The sequence below is a fragment of the Drosophila montana genome, unplaced genomic scaffold (assembly GCF_035044405.1).
Source record: "Drosophila montana isolate Dmon_TW-CO22-7 unplaced genomic scaffold, ASM3504440v1 contig_2_1, whole genome shotgun sequence".
Lineage (NCBI taxonomy): Eukaryota > Metazoa > Arthropoda > Insecta > Diptera > Drosophilidae > Drosophila > Drosophila montana.
This window is the reverse complement of record NW_026997875.1, coordinates 540001-561748: the sequence shown is the minus strand read 5'-3', so window position 1 is coordinate 561748 and position 21748 is coordinate 540001. Positions and strand designations below refer to the sequence as shown.

At 41.0% G+C, this 21748-nt stretch overlaps 8 protein-coding genes across 14 annotated transcripts in view; 5 read left to right on the top strand and 3 right to left on the bottom strand.

Annotated features, from left to right (window-relative positions):
- Positions 1-913, bottom strand: part of spen (split ends) — an 82596-nt gene extending 81683 nt beyond the window's left edge. For 3 of the 5 annotated variants that reach the window (XM_064684849.1, XM_064684855.1, XM_064684850.1), the window contains exon 1: positions 108-913. The gene's annotated coding sequence lies outside the window, so the exon portion shown is untranslated. The remainder of the gene's footprint in view (positions 1-107) is intronic. The other 2 variants (XM_064684851.1, XM_064684856.1) reach the window with 1 other exon arrangement.
- A 463-nt stretch (positions 914-1376) lies between these two features.
- Positions 1377-2236, top strand: LOC135430276 (uncharacterized). Its single transcript, XM_064684885.1, has 2 exons — positions 1377-1643; positions 1719-2236. The coding sequence occupies exons 1-2, from the start codon at positions 1458-1460 to the stop codon at positions 2145-2147; spliced, it is 615 nt and encodes a 204-aa protein (XP_064540955.1). The 5' UTR covers positions 1377-1457; the 3' UTR covers positions 2148-2236.
- Positions 2169-3711, bottom strand: LOC135430269 (U5 small nuclear ribonucleoprotein 40 kDa protein). Its single transcript, XM_064684875.1, has 3 exons — positions 3523-3711; positions 3103-3232; positions 2169-3045 (listed from the first exon to the last, which is right to left on the bottom strand). Exons 1-3 carry the CDS (start codon positions 3628-3630, stop codon positions 2240-2242), a joined length of 1044 nt encoding a protein of 347 aa, XP_064540945.1. The 5' UTR covers positions 3631-3711; the 3' UTR covers positions 2169-2239.
- Positions 3712-3788: 77 nt separating this feature from the next.
- On the bottom strand, positions 3789-4584 carry ND-15 (NADH dehydrogenase (ubiquinone) 15 kDa subunit). 2 transcript variants are annotated; one of them, XM_064684829.1, is made up of 3 exons: positions 4435-4584; positions 4015-4241; positions 3789-3954 (listed from the first exon to the last, which is right to left on the bottom strand). In XM_064684829.1, the coding sequence occupies exons 2-3, from the start codon at positions 4225-4227 to the stop codon at positions 3862-3864; spliced, it is 306 nt and encodes a 101-aa protein (XP_064540899.1). In that variant the 5' UTR covers positions 4228-4241; positions 4435-4584; the 3' UTR covers positions 3789-3861. The 2 variants fall into 2 exon arrangements, with proteins under 2 accessions (XP_064540899.1, XP_064540900.1); XM_064684830.1 differs by having other exon boundaries at positions 4015-4238; positions 4435-4583.
- Positions 4585-4592: 8 nt separating this feature from the next.
- Pus10 (Pseudouridine synthase 10) lies at positions 4593-6258 on the top strand. Its single transcript, XM_064684828.1, has 2 exons — positions 4593-4803; positions 4867-6258. The coding sequence occupies exons 1-2, from the start codon at positions 4684-4686 to the stop codon at positions 6238-6240; spliced, it is 1494 nt and encodes a 497-aa protein (XP_064540898.1). The 5' UTR covers positions 4593-4683; the 3' UTR covers positions 6241-6258.
- A 1804-nt stretch (positions 6259-8062) lies between these two features.
- On the top strand, positions 8063-16498 carry Naprt (nicotinate phosphoribosyltransferase). 2 transcript variants are annotated; one of them, XM_064684769.1, is made up of 11 exons: positions 8063-8242; positions 9837-10007; positions 10061-10187; positions 10478-10561; positions 10620-10747; positions 11751-11891; positions 11952-12123; positions 12518-12907; positions 14865-15130; positions 15191-15600; positions 15672-16498. In XM_064684769.1, the coding sequence occupies exons 1-11, from the start codon at positions 8149-8151 to the stop codon at positions 15747-15749; spliced, it is 2061 nt and encodes a 686-aa protein (XP_064540839.1). In that variant the 5' UTR covers positions 8063-8148; the 3' UTR covers positions 15750-16498. The 2 variants fall into 2 exon arrangements, with proteins under 2 accessions (XP_064540839.1, XP_064540840.1); XM_064684770.1 differs by lacking the exon at positions 12518-12907 and having other exon boundaries at positions 8065-8242.
- Positions 16499-17100: 602 nt separating this feature from the next.
- LOC135430240 (zinc finger protein ZFP2-like) lies at positions 17101-19621 on the top strand. The gene is made up of 3 exons (XM_064684817.1): positions 17101-17458; positions 17520-18659; positions 18718-19621. Exons 1-3 carry the CDS (start codon positions 17226-17228, stop codon positions 19436-19438), a joined length of 2094 nt encoding a protein of 697 aa, XP_064540887.1. The 5' UTR covers positions 17101-17225; the 3' UTR covers positions 19439-19621.
- Positions 19622-20407: 786 nt separating this feature from the next.
- Positions 20408-21528, top strand: LOC135430184 (zinc finger protein 564-like). The gene is made up of 2 exons (XM_064684748.1): positions 20408-20770; positions 20832-21528. Exons 1-2 carry the CDS (start codon positions 20523-20525, stop codon positions 21283-21285), a joined length of 702 nt encoding a protein of 233 aa, XP_064540818.1. The 5' UTR covers positions 20408-20522; the 3' UTR covers positions 21286-21528.
- Positions 21529-21748: the final 220 nt, after the last annotated feature.

Genomic DNA, 21748 nt, shown 5'->3' with positions numbered 1-21748 from the left:
TTTTTTAAAATTAATAATAAAATTGTACAGCTCAAAATAAAAAGTATTTTTTAGCTTATTTTTACTGCTTTCTGGAAAGCAGCTGCCTTTTCAGTTTCTATACTTACACCATTTCCAGTTGGCGATCGTCGCTTAATTCCAAACCGTTTTGGACTGTATTCGAAATTTTAGCATAATTTATATTTCAAAAACCTCCAAACGATCCCGTTTTAATGTTCGATGCGATCTCGAGCCGGGAGTCAAAATATTTTCATTAATTCGCGTTTTTCACTCGGAATTTGGGCAATTTGGTGAATTCGATTCAACAACAAAAAACCCAACACAAATGCATATTTTTTTAATTTTGCGCAAAAAACAATAAAAAATTTAATTCTCAATTTTGTATTAGAATTATTTGTATTTAGATTGCATTTGAAATACTTTTTGGCTTTTCATTCAATTTGCTGCAGCGGCAGCTTTTACGTATTGTTTTTGTTTGTGTTTGATTGTATTTCTATTTGTATTTACTTTTGTTGTTGTATTTGCATTCGCATTTGTATTTGTGATTTTAATGCGTTTTCGCACATAAACACAATTGCCCACTCGCACACACATGCATAAACTTACGCACGTACTCACACACACAGGCGACACACTAGCGCGCGTACGCTCCGATGCCGCACACACTCTCACATATGCATTTACACAATTTGCATAAATAGAAGAGCCCGAGCCGTTTGCATGGAATCGCGACGTTTTGTATGGGGGCGGGGGGCAGCAGGGGAGTGCGATTTGTGTTATTTAATTATTTTACGAATTAATTAATTATTTTTAAAATAATTTTTGCGTGTGTTCGGCGTCTTGAATATTATTAATTTTTGCTTGTAATTTATTTCAGTTTAATTACATATTTGCCGCGCGCGCAGCGACAACGAACCAACCACGACAAAAATTCAACTGAAACTGAAAGAATAAGCGAGTTGCCAGATTTGAATGAGTGAGGGCTGGCATTCACGAACGTGTGGCAACGCCAGCAGTTTTTAAGGGGCAGAAATTGTACATTTCCCGTATGAACAAGGTTGGCAGCTCTACAAGAGTGCTGTGTGTTATTTAATTTGTGACGTCAGGCGCTTTTTAATCCTACAGTTAATTAAAAATATAAAATGGTTGTGTTGTCTAAGAAGAGGCATAATAATTGATTATATAAATGTATACGTGCACACCCGTACCTTTTAAGTTAAAAAGAAAATAGTTAATTATTTTAACTATGTCATTTACAATGAACAAAACATTATACTCGACGATCGGACATTTGATTTTCAAAGCAAAGCGGCACTTATGCGTACACTTTACAGCACTGGCAGCGCTGCCAACCTTATGCACAGACAACTGATTGTCGGGTTGGCAGTAAACAAAAAAAAACAATTACGATTATTAGAAATATTTATGCGGTGGCATTTGGTCAACCGCTGAAGAGAATGAGCAATTTAAAGCAGGATCTAGATGAATATCTACTGCTGCAGAGCGATCAGAAAAAGAATTTCAATGTCAAGCTGCCGCAGATAAAGGTGCCAGGCCTGGGGCAGATCTTTTCGCGCACAAGCGAACCGCCCGAGGCAAACAGTTGGTTGAAGGATACCCAAGACTCCTGCTGCCCCAAGCTGGTGGGTGGTGCAGCCAACAGTATCATTTGATTGTTGTTATTAAATGCATTATTGTGTTTATAATTCCCATTACAGTCACGTCTGCAGCGCATTGTTGGCTTTGTCGCCTGCCTGGGCATGGGCTGCCTGTGCATGACCCTTTCCACGCTCTACATTCCGGTGCTGATGCTCAAGCCAAAGTTTGCGCTGCTCTTTACGCTCGGCAGCCTCTTCTTCATTCTCAGCTTTTGCTTTCTGATCGGCTTTCAGGCGTTCTTCAAGCAAATGTTCTCCAGGCCCCGACTGGCCACGTCCCTCTCGTACAGTGCCTGCCTCACGCTGACCCTGTACTTTGCGCTGGTGGCGAAGAGCACAGCATTTACGGTATTGTTCGCTGTGGCGCAGATAATCACATTGCTGTTCATGCTGCTGGGCATGGTGCCCGGCGGGGCGACAGGCCTCAAGTTCTTTGGCCAGCTTTTCAAGAGCAGCGTCTCCAGTTCGTCCAGTGCGCTGCCCGTCTAAACTGTGTACAAAAACCATATATTTCAAATTATACAAATTATTTATTAATCGTTATGATAATGCAGAAATAAAACTTATTTGTGATACTACGACTAGTCCTCTATTTCGCCCAGATACAGTGTCTTATCGCTGGACCCGGACAGTATCAATGGTTCACGCGGACTGAAATCGACATCGTTCACGCTGCCATTGTGTCCGGGCAGCTTGTACAGTATTCGCCTGGTGTTCACATCCCAAACGTAGACATGACGATCGGCTGAACCGGCGCTGATCTTATCGCCGCCCGGTGACCAGGCGCAACGCAATAGATTCTTCTCAAAATTATGCTGATGCCCCTGGAATACCTTGACGCAACGCTCGCCCGGCGCATAGGCACGCACATCCCACACACGCAGCGTATTATCCATGGCATTCGTGAGCACAAAGTCACCCTCCGGGGACAGTGCAACGGCCGTTATGGTGTCCGTGTGTCCACGCAAATGATGCAGCACCTGCTGTTTGCGTATGTCCCAGATCTTGAGCTCATTGTCAATGCCGCCGCTGATGACCTGTTCGCTGGTATCGCCGAAGCAAACGGCCGTCAGCTGATAGGGCGATTCCAGCACGTGGGCCGCCTGCTTTTTGCGTGCATCCCAGATGCGTATGGTGCGATCATCGCTGCCGGAGCACAGCAGCTGCTGGCCACGTCGTGATCCCTGCACGCTGTTCACAAAGTTCGAATGCCCTTTGAGCCGTCGCACGCGCTGACCCGTCACAATGTCCCAAATGGCCAGCGTTTTGTCTGTGGAGCAGGTGAATATGTGCGAGCCATCGGGCGTAAAATGCGCCTCCATTACGGCCCCGCTGTGTCCGGACATGGCCATAATGTTCTCACAATCACCATACACCTGCCAGATATCTAAACAAAAGAAAAGATTAGACCAAGAAACATCTGCGATGTGGTTTGCCCACTTACACAGCTGCCTATCGAAGCCCGAGGAGAGCAGCATCTCACCCTCCGGATGGAATTCTGTGGTAAATATTTCGCCCTCGTGTCCCTCCAGCTGCATGATGGGCGCTTGCAGATTGGAAGTGCGCCGCACGCCCTGCAATCATATTATAATTGTTAATAACAATAAGATGAGCTGGCTTTATCGATGTTTAAATACCCTTGCAGACAAGCATATCGAATGTGCCGAATATATCTATTCTTTACAAACAAAAATTGTTTGTTTTTAAATTATTCCTATGGCAACCTTATGATATAGGACACACACATGTTATGGTTGGTGTTACACAATACGTAGCAAAATTATAATACCCTCTCTGCAAGGGTATAAAAAAGGCCCACACCAAGCATGCTTCTTCTTCAGCCAGCGGCACGACGCTTTCTTACCGATTCCAGCAGTGCCTTGTCACGATTGGTATACGCCATAATGTCATTTTTGCTGCGCTTGGGCTCCTGCGCCAGCACCACACTATTATTTGGACGTTTTGTACCCATTTTATTTATAAATTTAACTAAACGTATGCAAGCAGATTTTCGGCCGCAAAAACAAATGCTAGCGCTGCCAACTCGCTTGTAGCTTAGTGTTGCAAAGCGCAACTTAACCAACACTTGCAAAATACCATAAGCAAAAACAACTAAATAAAATATCCTAATTTGTACATCATATTTTTTTATTTAAAACATATTTCAGCTATACATATGCAATTATTCCCAACTGTGAGCTCCTTAATATGCATCTACGCGTGGTGGCTCCGCAAACAGGTCCTCCCGCTTGCGCTCACCGGCTAGCCACTGCCTGTAGCGTTCGTTTCGCATGGCCTGCAAATAACAATACTCAATAAACAGTTGAACTTAAAAGATTTAAAAAGATGAGTTTACATGGAAGCGGAGTAACTGCTTCTGCATGCCTACGCACTCCTGAAAGTCACCAATCAGTTCAGAGCACTGCGTTTTGCCGCGCTCCAGCCCGTAGGCCTCCAGGCAGTCCATCATTTTCATTTCGAACTTGCCGCATTTGTCGTAGGTTTGATGATTGATCAGACAACCGGTCAAATCGGTGAGTGGCAGGCGCAGGAAAGGCGTCAGCGACATTTCGGATGCAGCTGCTAAAACACAATATATTTGTATTATTTGTGCTTTTCAATTGGAGTATGTGACGGCCAGTTCGTCGTTCTGTGACGTAACAATAACAATGCTTTTAGCTGGGCCTTAACACCAACTTAAGTCATTTGTTGCTGTTCAAGCTGCACTTTGGTAGCTATTACGCAGAATAAGAGGCTTACAACAGCTGAAACGCACCTTAAATTCCAATCAAATGAAAAATGGAAATATTTGACAATAGACGGCCGATAAATTGTAGCAGCACAGTTGGTCACACTGGCAAAGCAGCTGTCGATAGGTTGTAGCTAGTTGCACAGCAAATTAATCGAGTGTATCATATTAAACAGTGTTGACAAACGTTGCTTTGGTTGCACGTTTTGTTGACATCTTAAAGCTTGAGTTTTTGATCTTCTAATTTCATTTTATTGCATTAACTATTACGATAATATGAAAAATCAGGAATTGATTGATTACTTGGCGGCCTGTGGCGTCTGCCGCGTGTGTCAACTTCGTTATTTAAAAGCGCGCGGCAACGAATATCGTGACATGCAGCAAACATTTAAGCACGTGAGCAAAAAAAAAATCAAAACCGAGCGGCTTATCAAAAAATATAGACGATCTTAATTCTAGCTGGATGTTGAAGTGTCGGTAAGTGCTGTGGCCCAGGACACGCCCGATGAGCAGCCGCCAAAGAAGCCGCGCTTAAGCATTTGCTCCACCTGCTTGGGTCTCTTCTCGGAAGAATTTCAAACTCAACTAATTGAAGGAATTCTAAAATCCGATTTTGCCAATTATGATAGCGAGGGCATTGTCCTGGCCATTAGCCTGCCCATGTCGCTGCAGCTGCGTCAGCTTTCCATGTGGTTTGCGCTGCAGCGTCAATTTGGCCGCAGCGCCGTGGACGACAACTCTCCACCGGATGTGCCCATCAAGGAGGCGGTGAAATTGATTCTGCATCCCATAGTGTGTGCCAAGCTGGGCAAGGAATACGATGCCAATGGACTGATGATCAACATCGATGTGCGGCACAGCGTGGAGGCGGCGGAAGTGGCCAAGCTGGCGGAGCTGAACAGGGCGGCATTTCCCGCCAAGGCGGCACACCAGAAACGCATCGAAATCTCACGTGGTCTGCTGGAGAAACAATATCAGCCGGCGCGCATAAAAGCCGAACTTTTCGAGAAATACTTGCCCATACCACCGACCGCCGTCGAGGACGCACTGCAGCTGCAGGCTATCGAGCTGACGGGTCCCTTGATCTGCGTGGCCGGGCGCTACCGCAAGCTGAGTCGAGAGCTCTCGCACACGCCTTGGGTGCTGCACGGGAAGCGCATTATGGAGGAGAGCATTGAGGAGATAATTGTAGGGCATGTGGGGCCGCATTTCAGCGAGACTCTGGAGAAGATTACGTTCATGTCGAGTGGCCGTGAGGATGTCGATGTGCGCTGTCTGGGCAAAGGGCGTCCCTTTGTGCTGGAAATAGCCAATGCTCGGCGGAGTAGCATGACCCGCCAGCAGGCCCATCAAATGGAACAGGCGGTGGACCGTACCGGCAAGGTGTCCATACACAATCTGCAGGTGGTGCCGCGCGAGCAGCTGACACACATTAAAACTGGCGAAGAGCAAAAGCGAAAGTATTATTGCGCCTTGTGCGTGCTGGAGCAGCCGGTTACGTTGGATATTCTGCAAAAGTTGCAAATATCGGAGAGCTTCGATATACACCAGAAGACGCCCATTCGTGTTTTGCATCGCCGGCCACTCCACACCCGACCCCGCACAATATTCAGTGTGAAAACGCGCGTATTTCGTGATAATCCGCGCTTGCTGATTATTGATGTGGTCAGCCAGGCGGGCACTTATATTAAGGAGCTGGTGCATGGCGAATTTGGACGCACAACGCCATCCATATCCTCAATTATAGGCAAACCCATTGACATATTGGCGTTGGACGTGGCTGGCATAGACCTGGATTGGCCAGCGGATGTAAATAATGCGGAAACTGAATAAACGGCTGTTTTGTTTTAATTTTTGTGAATTCTTACAACACTGGTTCACATTCACATTGGGGGTTGCGTCTCGCGCAGTTGCGTTAAATGGCATGAAATGCAAATTTACACGCCATAGCGTGACGTCACCAAATCGAATAGTTCATTAATACGCCATTGGCAAAAAAATTACATGTTAATTATGTAGAGAAATTCGTGAAATCTTAATACTATGATTATTTTTTACTGAGGTTTTTAGTTGCTATTAAGAAAATAAAAATCAATTGAAAGTACATGTTTGCGAAAATAAATAAAAGTTCATTTTATTAAAGCATTTCGTGCAAGACCCGCATACTAAACTTAACAGCTGTGACGTCACAGTGGAGAGTAAAGTAGCGCACTGCTCAACCTGACCTGTAGAAGCGCATGTCATCAAGTTGGCAGCCCCGCTCTCTTATCAGCTGAGAGCGCTTGCAAGTCGCATACTGATTTGTTTAGTTGCGTTATTTTAACTTTTAAAGTTTATTAACATTCAAAAATTAAACAAATCGTGTTGTCGCGTATGCTTGAGCATATTGATAAATATAATTAGCTAAATGTGTGAATGTAAACAGTGAATTAAACACTGTTGTGCACATCTGCTGCGTTCTATGCGCATTCTGAAAAAAGCAGCGCCCGCAAATTTATAAATTATGAATTGAAACGTGCACTGAAAGGGAAAGTGAGTGTTGCATATTGCAGCAGCTGCTGCTATTAAAACACAAACAATGAGTGCAAAAATGTACACACGGAAAAAAGTGTTTTTTCTTGTTTTTTTTTTCTTTGAGTACGCCTCTTGACTTGCCCGCGCGGATTGGGTGTGTGTGAGAGAACGCCCCGCCGACCTTCAGGCAACCTTCACTGACTTCAATGACTGTGTGCAACACGTTGGGGTCCAATGACGACATTAGCAGCGCCTCACGTGTGTAATCAATAGAATCAGCAGCAGACGACAGCGGACAGCAGCCGAAATAAACAAACCCAGTGCACAGCCCGCCAAGCCCCATATCCCTATATGCCTTTCTCGCTCTTCTTTTTACGCTCCCAGACCAAACGGTCTGGCCCGTGCCCGCTCACGCTGTCTGCCCCTCTCGCTCTGGCCGGCTGCTAAGTAACAACAATCAACAAATTCACCCAGCAGACAAATTTCTTGTCACACTTTATAGCTGCATCCCAGCAAACGCATATCGCGCGCGCTCTGCCCGCTTCGCTCTGCTCGCAGCAGAATTTCAACTCGCTCGCTCGCAGCTCAGTTCCGTACATTTTAGTTGAGCTCGAAACGCTTAGCGAAAACGTTTTGCTTGCGCGATAAATCCCAAAATAAAAGAGAATAACAAAATTGAAATTCTAAAAGTGTTGACAGCGACCATTATCATTATCGTTCGCGCTGACCCAGTGCCTGTCGCCCTCTCACAGTGATAAAAAGCCCGACTGATAACACAGACGTATGCAAATTTGAATGTGTGCATTTTGATTTTCTTAAATTTCAATTTTTTTTTCTTTCTAATTTTTGCATTTAATTAACCCAGTATTTCCATACAGGGTGCGCTTCACTTAATTTCCAACGCATGCCGCTTACGTCATTTAAAGCGTCGCTCAAAAAGCAACAACAACAAATTTAATGCGCCTAATTTGAATCTTACAGATACATAAATACATATATATATATATATATATACAATATAAATATATATAAGACTACAAGCTACATATACTTAGCAGAAAAAGTTCAACGACTTTTTGGATTAAATTGCAAAGAATATTAATTAAATCTTATTTATTTGGCACGCTCTCTGTGTGTGCGTGTGTGTGTAAACGACCTATAAACGTGTCAGTTAGTGCGTTATAAACAACAAAAACAACAACAACAACAACAACAACAGTTGTGATCATGAACGACCGTGAAATTAGCTGCAATTCGGGCGGCCAATTTATGGATCGCGGACGCATGAATCAGAATGGCGTTGTCCAGCCTCTGCTTACCGGTAGGTACTATTTGCAAAAATCTGGGAAACTTACCTCCTAAAATTTACAAAAATATCAAAAATGTTATAAAAGATTTCAATAAGAGTTTCTATGTAACTTAATCCAGTTTTTTTTATACCCTGAACCCATTGAAGATGACTAAAAAGGGTATAATTTATTTGTGCTAATATATGTGACAGGCAGAAGAGAGCATCTCCGACCACATAAAGTATATATATTCTTGATCAGCATCAAGAGCAGAATCGATGTCTGACTGGCCGTCTATGCCTATAAGATCTAGAGATAAGAGCTAAAGTATCTTTCATTTTATAGTAATCCGATTGTTTACTGCGTAGCACGCTTATAATAAATTTAAATAATAATATAGAGTTTAAAATATTAAAATATTAATATTATAAAAACAATTTAAGCAATGATCGCACGGAAATAAAAGTGTCTAGAAATAAAAATGTCCAGGAATAAGAAAGGGCCATCAAAAAAATGGTCTCCATTAATCAGAATGTTCTTTGGAATCTAAGCATTAGGAAGGAGATAAATATCTTATATTTAAGTAATAATTATTCGAGAAACTACGTCACAATATTAATAATAAATTATTAACGAATGAAGAAATAGAAGATTCAGATTTCAAATAGATTTCTAATACCATCAAAGGCAAGATTTCTTAAACCTAGGTCTGACCTTGACTTAAAAATAGATCATTTTATTATTGGATACGGACAGCCTATTAGAATACGAAAATACTGCTAAGGTTGAAGTTATAAGAAAACGTATTATCAAGCGTTAAAATAGATCAGGTCTAGCGCTAATAATATTAATATATTGATTATATTCGAGCTGTAAGAAAACGTATTATCAAGCGTAAAAAGGCTTTTTCTTATTGAACGATGTCGAGCTCTTAAAATAAATACTCTTAAGATTGGAGTAAAAAGCAAGGGATACTCATGCTTCCAAGTAAAAATATAGAATATAGAAGTAAAAATAAAAAGTTTTATCATCATCCAAGTAAATGCCACAATTCATCACGTACCTTAAAAATTCGTGATTCACTGCGATATGCAAATGATCTTAGGAGGATGCTTCAAAATAAAAGCAAAGGAAAGCACAAATAAATTTTAACATAATATGCACATACATAGAAACGGAAGTTGATATTTCTGAAATTCTGGAAAAATTTTAACAAAGATTTAAAAACAAAATTGCAGTTGGTTTTTCATTGAACTGATAGCGTTTCCACACGCATTCGAATAGACAATTTAAATTAGTTCAAGCTCCCGCTTGACATTTACATTTTTAGTCTTATTCTATTTCTGGCCATGCGGAAAGAATATATGTATATATATATAGACATGTAAGTGGATGATCTTTGAGTTTTTTGTGTTTGCAAATTAAGATAAGAATTTGCATTGAATTGTGGCGTGTTTGTATGGTGAGGCCTGCAATTATGCATGCGAGATGTGAACTTTGATCGTATCTTATCGCCCGAGCTGGATTTAACCACTCGTATAATGATTAAGCATCATATCATTTTGATAATCGTCAGGTGTGTGTATTTGCTTATCGGCTTTATCTCTCTTATTTGTCCTAACGCAGATTTATATCAAATAACAATGGCCTATGCCTACTGGAAGTCGGGCAAAACGGACGATCAGGCGGTCTTTGATCTCTTCTTTCGCAACAATCCATTCCATGGCGAATTTACCATTTTTGCCGGCCTAGAGGAGTGCCTCAAGTTTTTAGATAGCTTTCATTACTCGCAGAGCGGTAAGTTTATCAATATATCATGCCTCATTCTATATTCAAATGTTTCCTCACAGATATTGAATACCTGCGGCAAACACTGCCCGAGGGCATTGAGAATGAGTTCTTTGAGTATTTGGGCAATTTGACAGCTCATGATGTAACGCTTTATGCCATTGATGAGGGTACTGTGGCATTTCCCCGGTGAGTTGATCGATAAGGTTGGTTTTTAGGTTTAGCTTAAGTTAAAAGGCGCTCTTAACATGACTGTTAAGTTCTTAACATGTCTGTTGAATTCATAACATGCATGTTAAAGCATCAAAACTTTGTTATTTTTGGTGTTTAAATCATTTTCAAACTGTGATACTTATAAATCTGATATCCAGCTTAGACCAGACATAAGATATAGAATTATCATGAATCTTGTTTGTTTTTTTTTTTTTGTTTTATAAATAAATCTTCCTTTTCGCACACTCATATTTTCTATGATACAGCGTGCCCATCATAAAGCTTGAAGGACCCTTGATAATTGTACAACTTCTGGAGACAACGCTGCTCACGCTCGTGAACTATGCCAGGTGAGTGAACAGTGATATCTATATAGGAATCTCTTAATAATTTTACTTTATTGCCCAGTTTAATGGCGACAAATGCAGCGCGCTATCGCATGGTGGCTGGCAAACACGTTAAACTGCTGGAGTTTGGGCTGCGTCGAGCGCAGGGACCGGACGGAGGACTATCCGCATCAAAGTATTCCTATACAGGTACAGAAACTACGACGATTTTGCCGTGACAACTAAGGTCAAACGTGTGCCATATAAATATATATATTTATATTCTTTTTCGGCATTGCCAAATTGCATGCACCTGGCTCGTAATCAATTAAAAGACAGGCCCAAAAAACGCCGTGAAACCAGCTCCCCACATGGAACATTGCCTCATTTTTTGCCTTCGCATTGATCGATGCAGCGGAACTTGGGACATGGATAGTCGTCAGTCGTCAGTCGTCAATGTTTCATATAGTTTGTTCTGGTCTTTTATGATGTGCTTGCATGCAAAGCACGTGTCACTGTCACTTGATGTGGGCTCCAGCCTTGTTACGCCCAGCGGGTGGCGCGCTTTATTCTTCTACCATATCTCCGTCTGTAAAGTTCAAGAACTCTCCATGTTGTATGTGTTAAAAGTGGGTGGCACACGCAATGCCGCAGGCCCCAACAAAAAACAAAAACTGAAAAAAAGGTAAAAACTTTTCGCCGCCTGCTCATGTGTGGGTCGCTATCCGTACCAGACGCCGACTGGCACGGTAAATTTCAATTGGCGCTCACACATCGTAACTTTGTGTTACCCTTTCGCCCCAAAAACTTGTTGGCTGCAACAATAAAAACTTTAACTTTGTAATGCGTTTAGTTATAATACGTTGGATCTGGGTTTTTACTTGATTCTCAATCGATATATTCGCGTGCGCGTCCACCTGGCACCAAGGTTTTATAAGGCTTCTAATTTTTATGGCCAACCATTACGCAGCAGAGCCGGATTTTTGCTATCAAATGGACTTCAATTTAAATTTATATAAAGGGAACTATTTAAATAATATTAAACCTTAACATAGCAGTCATATGTAAATTAGAGCTTCTGTTAAAGTTACATGCATCACAACATAACAGCTGATGTTAATAACAGATAGTCAAATGTTAAAGGAAATTTAACAGTTTATATATATGATTACTCGACTATAGACAGCTAATTAAGTCTCTTTTCCATTTCCAGGCGGCTTCGATGGCACCTCCAATGTGCTGGCTGGTAAACTCTTTAACATACCCGTCAAGGGCACTCATGCTCATGCCTATATCACGAGCTTCAGCAGCGTGGGTGAGCTGAAGACGCGTCTGCTCAAGCACAAGCAAACGGGTGAGTGCCCAAATATATAAAAATAAGACAAATCAAAAATAATATCCAATTGCTGAACAGGTGTTATGGAGGATCTGCTGGAGCATGCCATACGGCATCGACAATTGTTGTCGCATGTCCTCGATGTATCCACGGAGGAGTCCAGCGAGGGTGAATTGGCGGCGATGGTCTCGTATGCGATCGCCTTTCCGGACGGCTTTATGGCTCTTGTCGACACGTACGATGTTAAGAGGTATTTCGCTTTTAGGCAGATTCTCTCGGAACGGTTTTTGGTTATGTATATTCAGTATTCGTTTTAGTTAAATGTTGTTTTTTTTTTCGTTTATTATTTACTTTTGTGTGTCGAAACTTTACAAATCAATCAAGTATTTGACAGCGTGCACCAAATTAATTCAACAGTTTTAAGCAGCTACAAGTAACAGCAACAAGAGCAGTTTTTAATCCTAACTTAGTCGTATATATAACATATATAATGTGTCATGTCTTGTTCTGTAATGACCACGCCCACCGTACCTGTACCCGTAACCGCCCCCTGCCCGTAATATCCTCGATTTATGAGTTAGTTTCATTTTGTGCGCTGCTTTGTTTTCGTCGCAAGTTTGTAATAATTCAAGTATTCCCAACAGCCGAGAAACAGAACAAGTCACACAAGTCTCATACGTACAAACTGATATCAAATCAAGAACTAGTCAGCCAACGAATGGCATTGGCAATGCCCCTCCAACGCCACCAGCCACGCCCCATGCCCAAAATGGTCAAAGCAATGGACACAAGATCAATGGCCAGATCAATGAGCACCATTTGAATCATTTGAATGGGTTCTCCAACAAACAGCTCACAGAGCCAACAATAACAGAAACAGCCTCTGCAACTCCAACTCCAACTGCAACTGCAACTGCAACAACAGCAGAAGCAACTGCAACAACAACAACAACAACAACAAGAACTCCAACAATCAGCACCTCATCGTCCAATGGGGCGGCGTACCTACCAAAATATGTCGAGAAGTCATTCAGGTAAATGTCACGTACCGAAACATTCAATTTAACTGGAACAACAATAATATTAAACCAAAAAAAAAAAAACAAATTAAAAACCAAAACTCATTGCCATTATTTCTGCGTTAATTGTTTTCCATTTCTTACATTGATTTTTTAACTAACTAAACTTCAAGCTTTATTTTTCTAACTAATACACATGTTTTTCTGTTTTCGTTAACTGGGGCTAGCATGAGTGCCCCTACTACTACACACACACACACACACTCACATGAAATGTCATATCATGCGCTGTATCAAAAAAAAAAAATTCTAAAATTATGCATATATACACATATGTAACACTATTTATATATGTATGTATGTGCTACATGTATTGGCCTAAGCCCAGGCTAACGGTATTGCTAACACAATTAGGCGAGCTCAATATGCAAAACAGGTGATGTGCCCTCTACTTTGTATTTTACTCAATTTTTATAATCCTTTCTTATTTATTTTCGACTGTTCCTTTACTTATGTCCTTTATTTACTTTAAAAAGTTTTTTTTTTTGTGCAATACAAAACATTCACTGTTAAAATTGAGTTAACAGCTCTGCTTATAACAGCATTATGTGAACCCAAGACAATGTTCTGAATTCTTAACGTTACGTTAACAGCGCGTCATTTACTTACACACATTTAACATAACATAATTGTGTTAATGTGCAGCAAAGTAAATAATTTGTCAAGTTAACATAACATTAATTAATTTTAAAGCTAACAGCACATAAACATGTTAATGTGAAGCTGTTAATTCAAGACACAATTTCTTTTTCTGCCTATGATTTCTCTAGAGGTGAATACTGGGCCACTTATTCTACCTACTTTTTTTATTTAGCAAAGCTTTTAACATAACTAACCAACTGGTTCACTTACATTTACATTTCTTTTACCATTTTCATTTAATTAAAATACAACATTTTTTACTCTTCTTGAATTGTGACATTAAACGAATCAAAAAATAATCAGAGAAGCCTACACAAAAATATATATACATATAAAAAAAAAAAACCATATCTAACATAGTAAAAATGACTTCCCGGCACTATTTTGGCAGAGGTATGTAAAACACGTCTTCAAAATACAAAATACAAAATACAAAAAAAAAAAGAATAAAAAACAACTACAAAATACGCCACATACTATACACGAATTTGCATAATCATAACACTCACACATATATGAAATGTACTTTTAACAATGTTACCGAACCGATTTCAGCTGCGAAAACACACACTGAATCACCTTAATGTTGCCCATACTACATACATAATATATACTCTATATGTCTGTTAATTTATTTTTCGTATAATTATCGAGATTTACAAGTGTTTATTTTTTTTTTTTTTTTTTGTTTTTGTTTACCTATTGATTTCTCAATTTGTTTTGTTATTGTTAAATGATTTCTCGTGTTTTGTTTATGTTTAAACACATTTAAATATTTCTAAAAATATCTGCTAAGTTTTACAAATTACATTTTTAAGAAAAAGCGTCCGAGAGAGCACACTGCATGGCTTTCAGTAATTGAAGCTTGATTTGTGTCTTCAGAAATTAAAACGCAAATTTGTTTAAGCCAACCCAAATTAGACTTATATAGTACACTTCCCTCCCCCTCCCCCCACCCCTCCTCCTGGCAAAGTGCATAATTTTGTAATACTCTTGGCCTTCAGGGTCGCACGCTATGCGCACTCCGCAGCTTGTCTAGACCAGTGCCACGCCCACATTACACCGCCCCCATTTTGGTAGCACCTGCCTCGCTTTGAACTTGGTAGCCAGAGATATTGAATTGAATTGAAAACCAAATCCCAAGCTGCACCTTTGCTTGTTTTCTATGACACCTTGTTTTAATGCACGCTCACTTTGCTCTCTCTCCCCTCTCTCTCTCTCTCTCTCTGCGCTCTCTGCGCTCTCTGTCTCCTTCTGTTGCTTTCTATAGGAGCGGACTGTTCAATTTTAGCGCCGTGGCGCTGGCTCTCAACGATCTGGGCTATCATGCGCTGGGCATACGCATTGACTCTGGCGATTTGGCCTATTTGTCCTGCCTGGCGCGCGAGGCCTTTGAGAAGGTGGCGGAACACTTCAAGGTGCCCTGGTTCAATAAGCTGACCATTGTCGCCTCCAACGACATCAACGAGGATACCATACTCAGCTTGAATGAGCAGGGTCACAAGATCGACTGCTTTGGCATTGGCACTCACTTGGGTAACTAAAATAAATATGGAAAATTAAATGGAAATAATAATAAAAGCATTTGTTATTCAGTTACCTGCCAGCGACAGCCGGCCTTGGGCTGTGTCTACAAGCTGGTGGAGATTAACGGCCAGGCGCGCATTAAGCTCAGTCAGGATGTGGAGAAGGTCACCATGCCGGGCAATAAGAACGCCTATCGTTTGTATAGCGCCGATGGACACGCTTTGATTGATCTGCTGCAAAAGGATTCGGAAATGCCGCCGGCTGTCGGCCAGAAGGTGTTGTGCCGTCATCCATTTCAGGAGTCCAAGCGCGCCTATGTCATACCCTCGCACGTTGAGTCGCTCTACAAGATCTACTGGAAGGCGGGAAAAATATGCCAGCTGCTGCCGACGCTGGAGCAGGTGCGCGAGAAGGTGCAAATCTCGCTGAAGACGCTCCGCAATGATCACAAGCGCACGCTCAACCCCACGCCCTACAAGGTCGGCCAAATTCAATTCATTATAATTGCTTTTACTAATTTACTTCATTCTATTTCATGGTCCCACCTCAGGTGGCCGTCAGCGATAATCTGTACAATTTCATACACGATCTGTGGCTGCAGAATGCACCAATTGGCGAACTCTCATGATCTATATAAGCAGCCGACGTTGGCCGCCGTACGAAGTACGAATTCCGCAGAAAATTCTACGCCCATTGCACACATTTATTTGGTCTAATCGCAACGCGATTTTAGTCATTTGCTGGTCATATGCATTAATTGTAAACATTTGGAATAGTTGACGATTCCAAAAAAAAAAAAAAAAACAAAAAACTAAACAGAAGAAAATCTTTGTAGCGTGACATTTGAAACAAAGCCGACTTTCAATGTGCAAAATTGTGTTTTTGCGCACAAATTCATTTAGTACCAACAATAAACCATATGTAGCTTATACATAGTGATTCTTAACTTAAATTTCTATATATACTACATATATAAACGCACATCATATTCAGGAATGTGTCATGTGCCTTACACAAAAATATCGTAAACTGTAACCAAATACTTAAGTCGAAAAACGAAAAGCTGGATGTATTTAATATTTTTAGTCGTTAAGTGTTGTATGTTGCTAACAAAAAAGAAAAGAAAACCCAATCTTAAACAAAAACCTAAAACAAATCAGTTTGAAGTACAAATGTTTTGCTAATTAGTTGCATGTATAGGGCGGCACACGTAAATGCACACTTACATATTTAACAAATTACAAATGCTTATGTTTAATTATAATCAAGTGTAAATATGTTCAATCTAATAAATGTAAGCCAGAAAGCTGTACACAATACACTACACACTACACAGTCAAACAAAACACACGTTGATTAAATGAGCGCTTCAACAAATATCTGTGTTTGATTTTAATTCAAAGAGGAGTAGATGGGCAATTTTCGCTGAAAATAATATAAAGATGTATTCAGTTCCGGTTTGGGCTTAAACCAAGTTTTGGTTAAAAAGAAAATATATATATTGCTAAAAAAGATTACATCAAATTAAAAGTTGTTCTTAAGCACATTTGAGAAGACTTACAAAAATAAAAATTAAAAATTTTATGTTTTTTATTATAGTTTATTAATTAATTTTCATTAATTTAGTGCAACAAATTCGTTAAGCATTGTTAACATTGTTTACCCACATATTTTAAATATATTTGTAAGGCGCAATTCTGCTTCCTCTTCTACGCTGTAATTGAAATGTTAACATTACATTTAAGGTGGCAACACAGCTGCTGCTGAGCGTGAGTTATCTGTGCTTATTTTTAATATATTTTATTTAATTGTATTCATAAAATTGTCTTTATTTCGCACCACAATTGCTTTAAGCATTACAAATTTAGTGCGCGCATATTATTAACATATTTGTATAAATATATTTATAAGGCGCCATTCTGTGGCATCTTCTACGCTGTTATTGCAATGTAATACGTTTCGAGCAGGTTGGCAGCTCTCAAACAGCTGTTGCTGTGCGTGAATTTGTTTATGTTTACGCTATTTTAGGTAATTTCCTTTTAAATTGTAAAAATTCACTAACTTTTTGCTCTGGTTGCGATATTCTCGTGCGTGAGCTCCAAAAATGGACGTGAGCTGTGTGAAAATCAAGCTGGAGCAAGATCAGGAGACGCTACTAATGGATTCAGTCTCAGAGGACGCCAGCTGTGACCAGCTAAAAACTGAAAGCAATTTTACGGAGATGGACATAGGACCCATCAAAATAGACCCGGATGCGACTGCAGTGTGTCAGGGACAGGCAGCTGCTGGCAACGTAAGGGATCGGCGAAAAAAGCAAAGACCTGCCGCAACACTGGAGTAAGCGATATATAATTGGGAGAATTGGTAAAGTTCTAATACAATGTTTACTTGCACGCAGGGATTACAGACTGCCCAAGGGACCGCATCAGTGCCCACACTGTCCACGGCATTTCGAAAGAAGCGATGAGCTTACAATACACCTGCAGATCCACACAGATAAATTGCCCTACAAGTGCGTCTATTGTCCGAGCAGTTTTTCCCACAAATCGATTTACACCACGCACATGTACGGACATACTGGCAAATTTCCGCATCAGTGCCCGGACTGTCCGCAGGGTTTCCTGAAATACGGCGATCTCAAGAAGCATCGACGCACGCATATTGATAAAAATGCATTTAAATGTCCGTTGTGCCCCAGAATTTGCACACACACGGGCAAAGGTATACTGCAGTGCCCGCAGTGTCCGCGTGGCTTTACGAAGAGCTACGAGCTGGAAATTCATCTTCAGATTCATAGCGATAAGCTGCCCTACAAGTGTCCACACTGCCCCAATAGCTTTGCACACAAATCGAACTTTAAAGCGCATGTCTGTGAGCATACGGGCGAGTTTCCATTCAGATGCCGATACTGCCCACGGGGCTTTATGAAGCGGAGCGATTTGTTAAACCACGCGTATACGCACAGCGAGCATACGGACGAGCTGCCATTCAGATGCCCATATTGCCCACAGAGCTTTCTGACGCAAAATGATCTGGAAAAACACTCAGATGTTCATAGAGCTAAAATTTTGCAGAACTATCGCAACAAAATGGGCTCTAAATCGGGCTTAAAAAGCCACAAAGACAATGCGCATAAAGAAATCATAGACATTAGCTGTATCAAAAAAGAGCGGGAGGAGCTAAGTGAATCCCTTCCGAAGCAACCCCAAGTCGAGTCCAAAGCTAAAAACGATCCGTCTATCAGCAAAACAGACGAAACGCCAGAGCTAATAGCTCCCGACCGCATAAAAGTGGAGCCCGGAGCGGAGGACAGCGGTGCAATAGGTTCTACAGCGGAATACAGTGCCTTACAAAAGTCTGATAGTAAATGTGATTTGGCTGAGAGTAATATTATGCTGGGCCCCATCAAAATAGAACCGGATGAGAGCAGGCCCCCGGAGGAACAGACTTTAGTAAACGTGCGCTCAAAGCGAGGCTATAAATGCAAAGTTTGTAGCAAGACGTTCAAGGACATAAAAGAGCTGCGCCTGCACGAAAAGTGAGTTTCCAATACCAAAGTTTCGGTAGTCGAATTTAACATACCCTATATTCAACAGATGCTACACACACTCAAGCAAGCAGACGACAGGCAATCGGCCGTATAAATGCGAGCATTGCTCAAAGACTTTCACCCAGTCGTACAACCTGACGGTGCACATGCGCGGCCACACGGGTGAGCGGCCATACAAATGCCCGCACTGCACGCGCACATTTATCCAGAGCTCGGGCCTGAAGATACACATACGACAACATTCCGGCGAACGGCCATATAAGTGCGCCCATTGTCCGCGCACATTTGCCAACAACTCGAATCGTAAGAAGCACCTGCAGAGTCATGGCATGGAAGTTGCCAGCGATCTGCCGTACAGATGTCCGCATTGCCCCAAAACATTTGCACAAAACTCACATTTCATTGTGCACGTACGTGGACACACCGGCGAACGGCCCTATCAATGCACCTATTGCACCAAGGGCTTCAAGGTCAGTCACGATCTGAAGAAGCATCTGCGCAGCCATACGGGCGAGCGTCCATATGCGTGTCCGCATTGTGCCAAAACCTTTGCGCAGAACTCGCATTTCAATGCCCATCTACGTGGCCATGCCAGCGAACGACCATTGAAGTGCCCCCACTGTCCGCGCACCTTCCTGAAAGCCTACAACCTCAAGGTGCATATGTGCACCCATACTGGAGAGCGGCCGTACAAGTGTCCGCACTGTCCGAAAACCTTTACCCAAAACTCTTATTGCAAGGCGCATATGCGTGAGCATATAAAATAAAATGAAAATTTAGTTAAAAGCTATAGTGTTATGGCATTTGTTTCTTAAATACTTAGACAATTAATAATAGTATTAATAATTATACAATTTAATTGCGGGATTTTACTCAGTCGCTCGTTAGCTTAAACTAATTTTAAAAAGTGTATGTTAATATATAAGTATAAATATACATAAACAATTGAATTATGCTGTACTTAAATTAAGCTACACTCAATTTATTATTATTTAATCATATACTAAACATTTCTTTTTGAAATTCAACTATGTGCTGTAGGCGTATTTTTGAATTAGTTACTTGGCGCGCACTTAACATTTTCTTCTTCTTGTTCTGTCGTTTACAAAACGTTCAGCTAAGTTGGCAGCCCTTTAACATCTGTTGCTGTGTGCGGATTTTTTTCTCCGGCTTGTAAGTAAAATTTGTTTATATGAAGTTTATTTAAGCCAATTTAATTATAAAAATAAAATTAATATTAAAATATAGACAAGAGCGAAAATATGGATCAGATTTAGGACAAAAATTAACTATTGGAGGAGAAGGAGGAGCATAACAAGAAGTCAAATGAAGTTGTCCTCGAGAATCGTGATGAAGCTCTTCTCACAGAGATGGACATCGGATCTATTAAGATAGAGTTGGATGGCTGTATATTTGTTGACAACGTCAACGGACCAAATATTACAGCAACAGCATCCAAGAAAGAGGCATAAAAATATCAATTCGGGCCTAACAAAAAAATTCTCTAGAGATTAAGTACAGAGATGCTTCCAAATCTCTAGATACTTGAAAAAAGGTTAGTTCAAAAAACAGTGATATTCAGATATTGCCCAATATTTGGCGCATAAGATATTTTACAGGCTTTATCATGACCTGTCTGGACTTTTCGTGCTTTGTTAGGCTTTGTCGTGCCTTGTCAGGCTTTTTCGTGCCTTTTCGTGCTTTTGGATTTGGGCACGAAGCTCTTTTTGTCGAGTTGGCAGGCCTTAAACAGCTGTTGCTGTGCACGGACTGTTTACACGCAATTAATTAAAATTGGATTCTAGAATAATTTAAGTTAAATTTATGTTTTAATACTGTGCATTGTCTACGATGAGCGAGAATTTGGAGCAGAAATACATAAAAATAGAGCATATAAAAGAGGAAGATGTAAGTACTGAATGGCATTCCGCCGAGACGATGCTGGCCAAACCTGTAGGGAAGAAGGAGATCAAAACAGAAGATAACTGTGCTGAAATAGATATAGGACCTATCCAGGTTGAGCTGGACAGGCCCACAAAATGCCTGAGTCGAAGCAGTGTAAAGCAGCGGCAAAAGCAGAAAGGAGCGCCAGGAATGAAGTAAGCGCACACTGAAACTATCTAAATACTCTACTCAATACATGTATTTGCAATCATATAGGAATAATATCGTTGGCAAGCAAAACAATCAGTGTCCTTACTGTCCGCGCCACTTCGAGATGCGCTACGAACTTCAAATACATCTGCGGATCCATACGGACAATCTGCCGTACAAGTGCCAACAATGTCCGATTAGCTTTGCCCACATCGCGAACTACAGAGCCCATATGCGTGCCCACAAAGACAGATGTCCCTACAAGTGTCCACATTGCCCTAATGCCTACGATCAGTATTCACACTATCTTCTCCATATGCGCACGCACGCCGTGTCGCTCCAGTGTCCCCATTGTCCGCGAATCTTCTTCAAGCATTGCAGCTTTATGCGACATTTCAATGCACACAACAACAACAAACGGGAATTTCTGCGCTACAAGTGCAGCCACTGTCCAGAAACCTTTACCCAGCTCTCGAGGTGCAAGGCGCATATGAGGAAACATGACATCCAAGCCAGCTAATGTGTACCAAGTGCAAAGAATTGCTTCTGATGTCTGGTGGAAAGAACCAACCAGGGAAACCTGCGTCTGACAAACTGCCGAGCCAGGTGACAAACGCGAAAGGGTCTTTAAATCTTGAATCTCAAGCATCTTCTGTTAATACATTATCTTAGAAATCATACACAAAAGTTTTACCGAAACATCTTATACAATAGTACTTAGCTCTAAGTGAATTTTTGTTTAATTAAAAAGCCTGAATGTACAGTGGGCGGTGTTTTGAGCAGTATTTTTTCCAATCAACTTAACTCAGCCTCACATTTAAGCAACAATTCCTCATGGCCTCCACAGCTTGTGAAAATAAAAGATTTGCTTGAAATCTCAAGTTATTCAAACAAAAAACAATCGACAACTAAATATACAAAATATTTTCAAATTAACTTGCTGGAAGCGCACAGTTGCTTCCTCTACTTTGTTTTGCCATTCA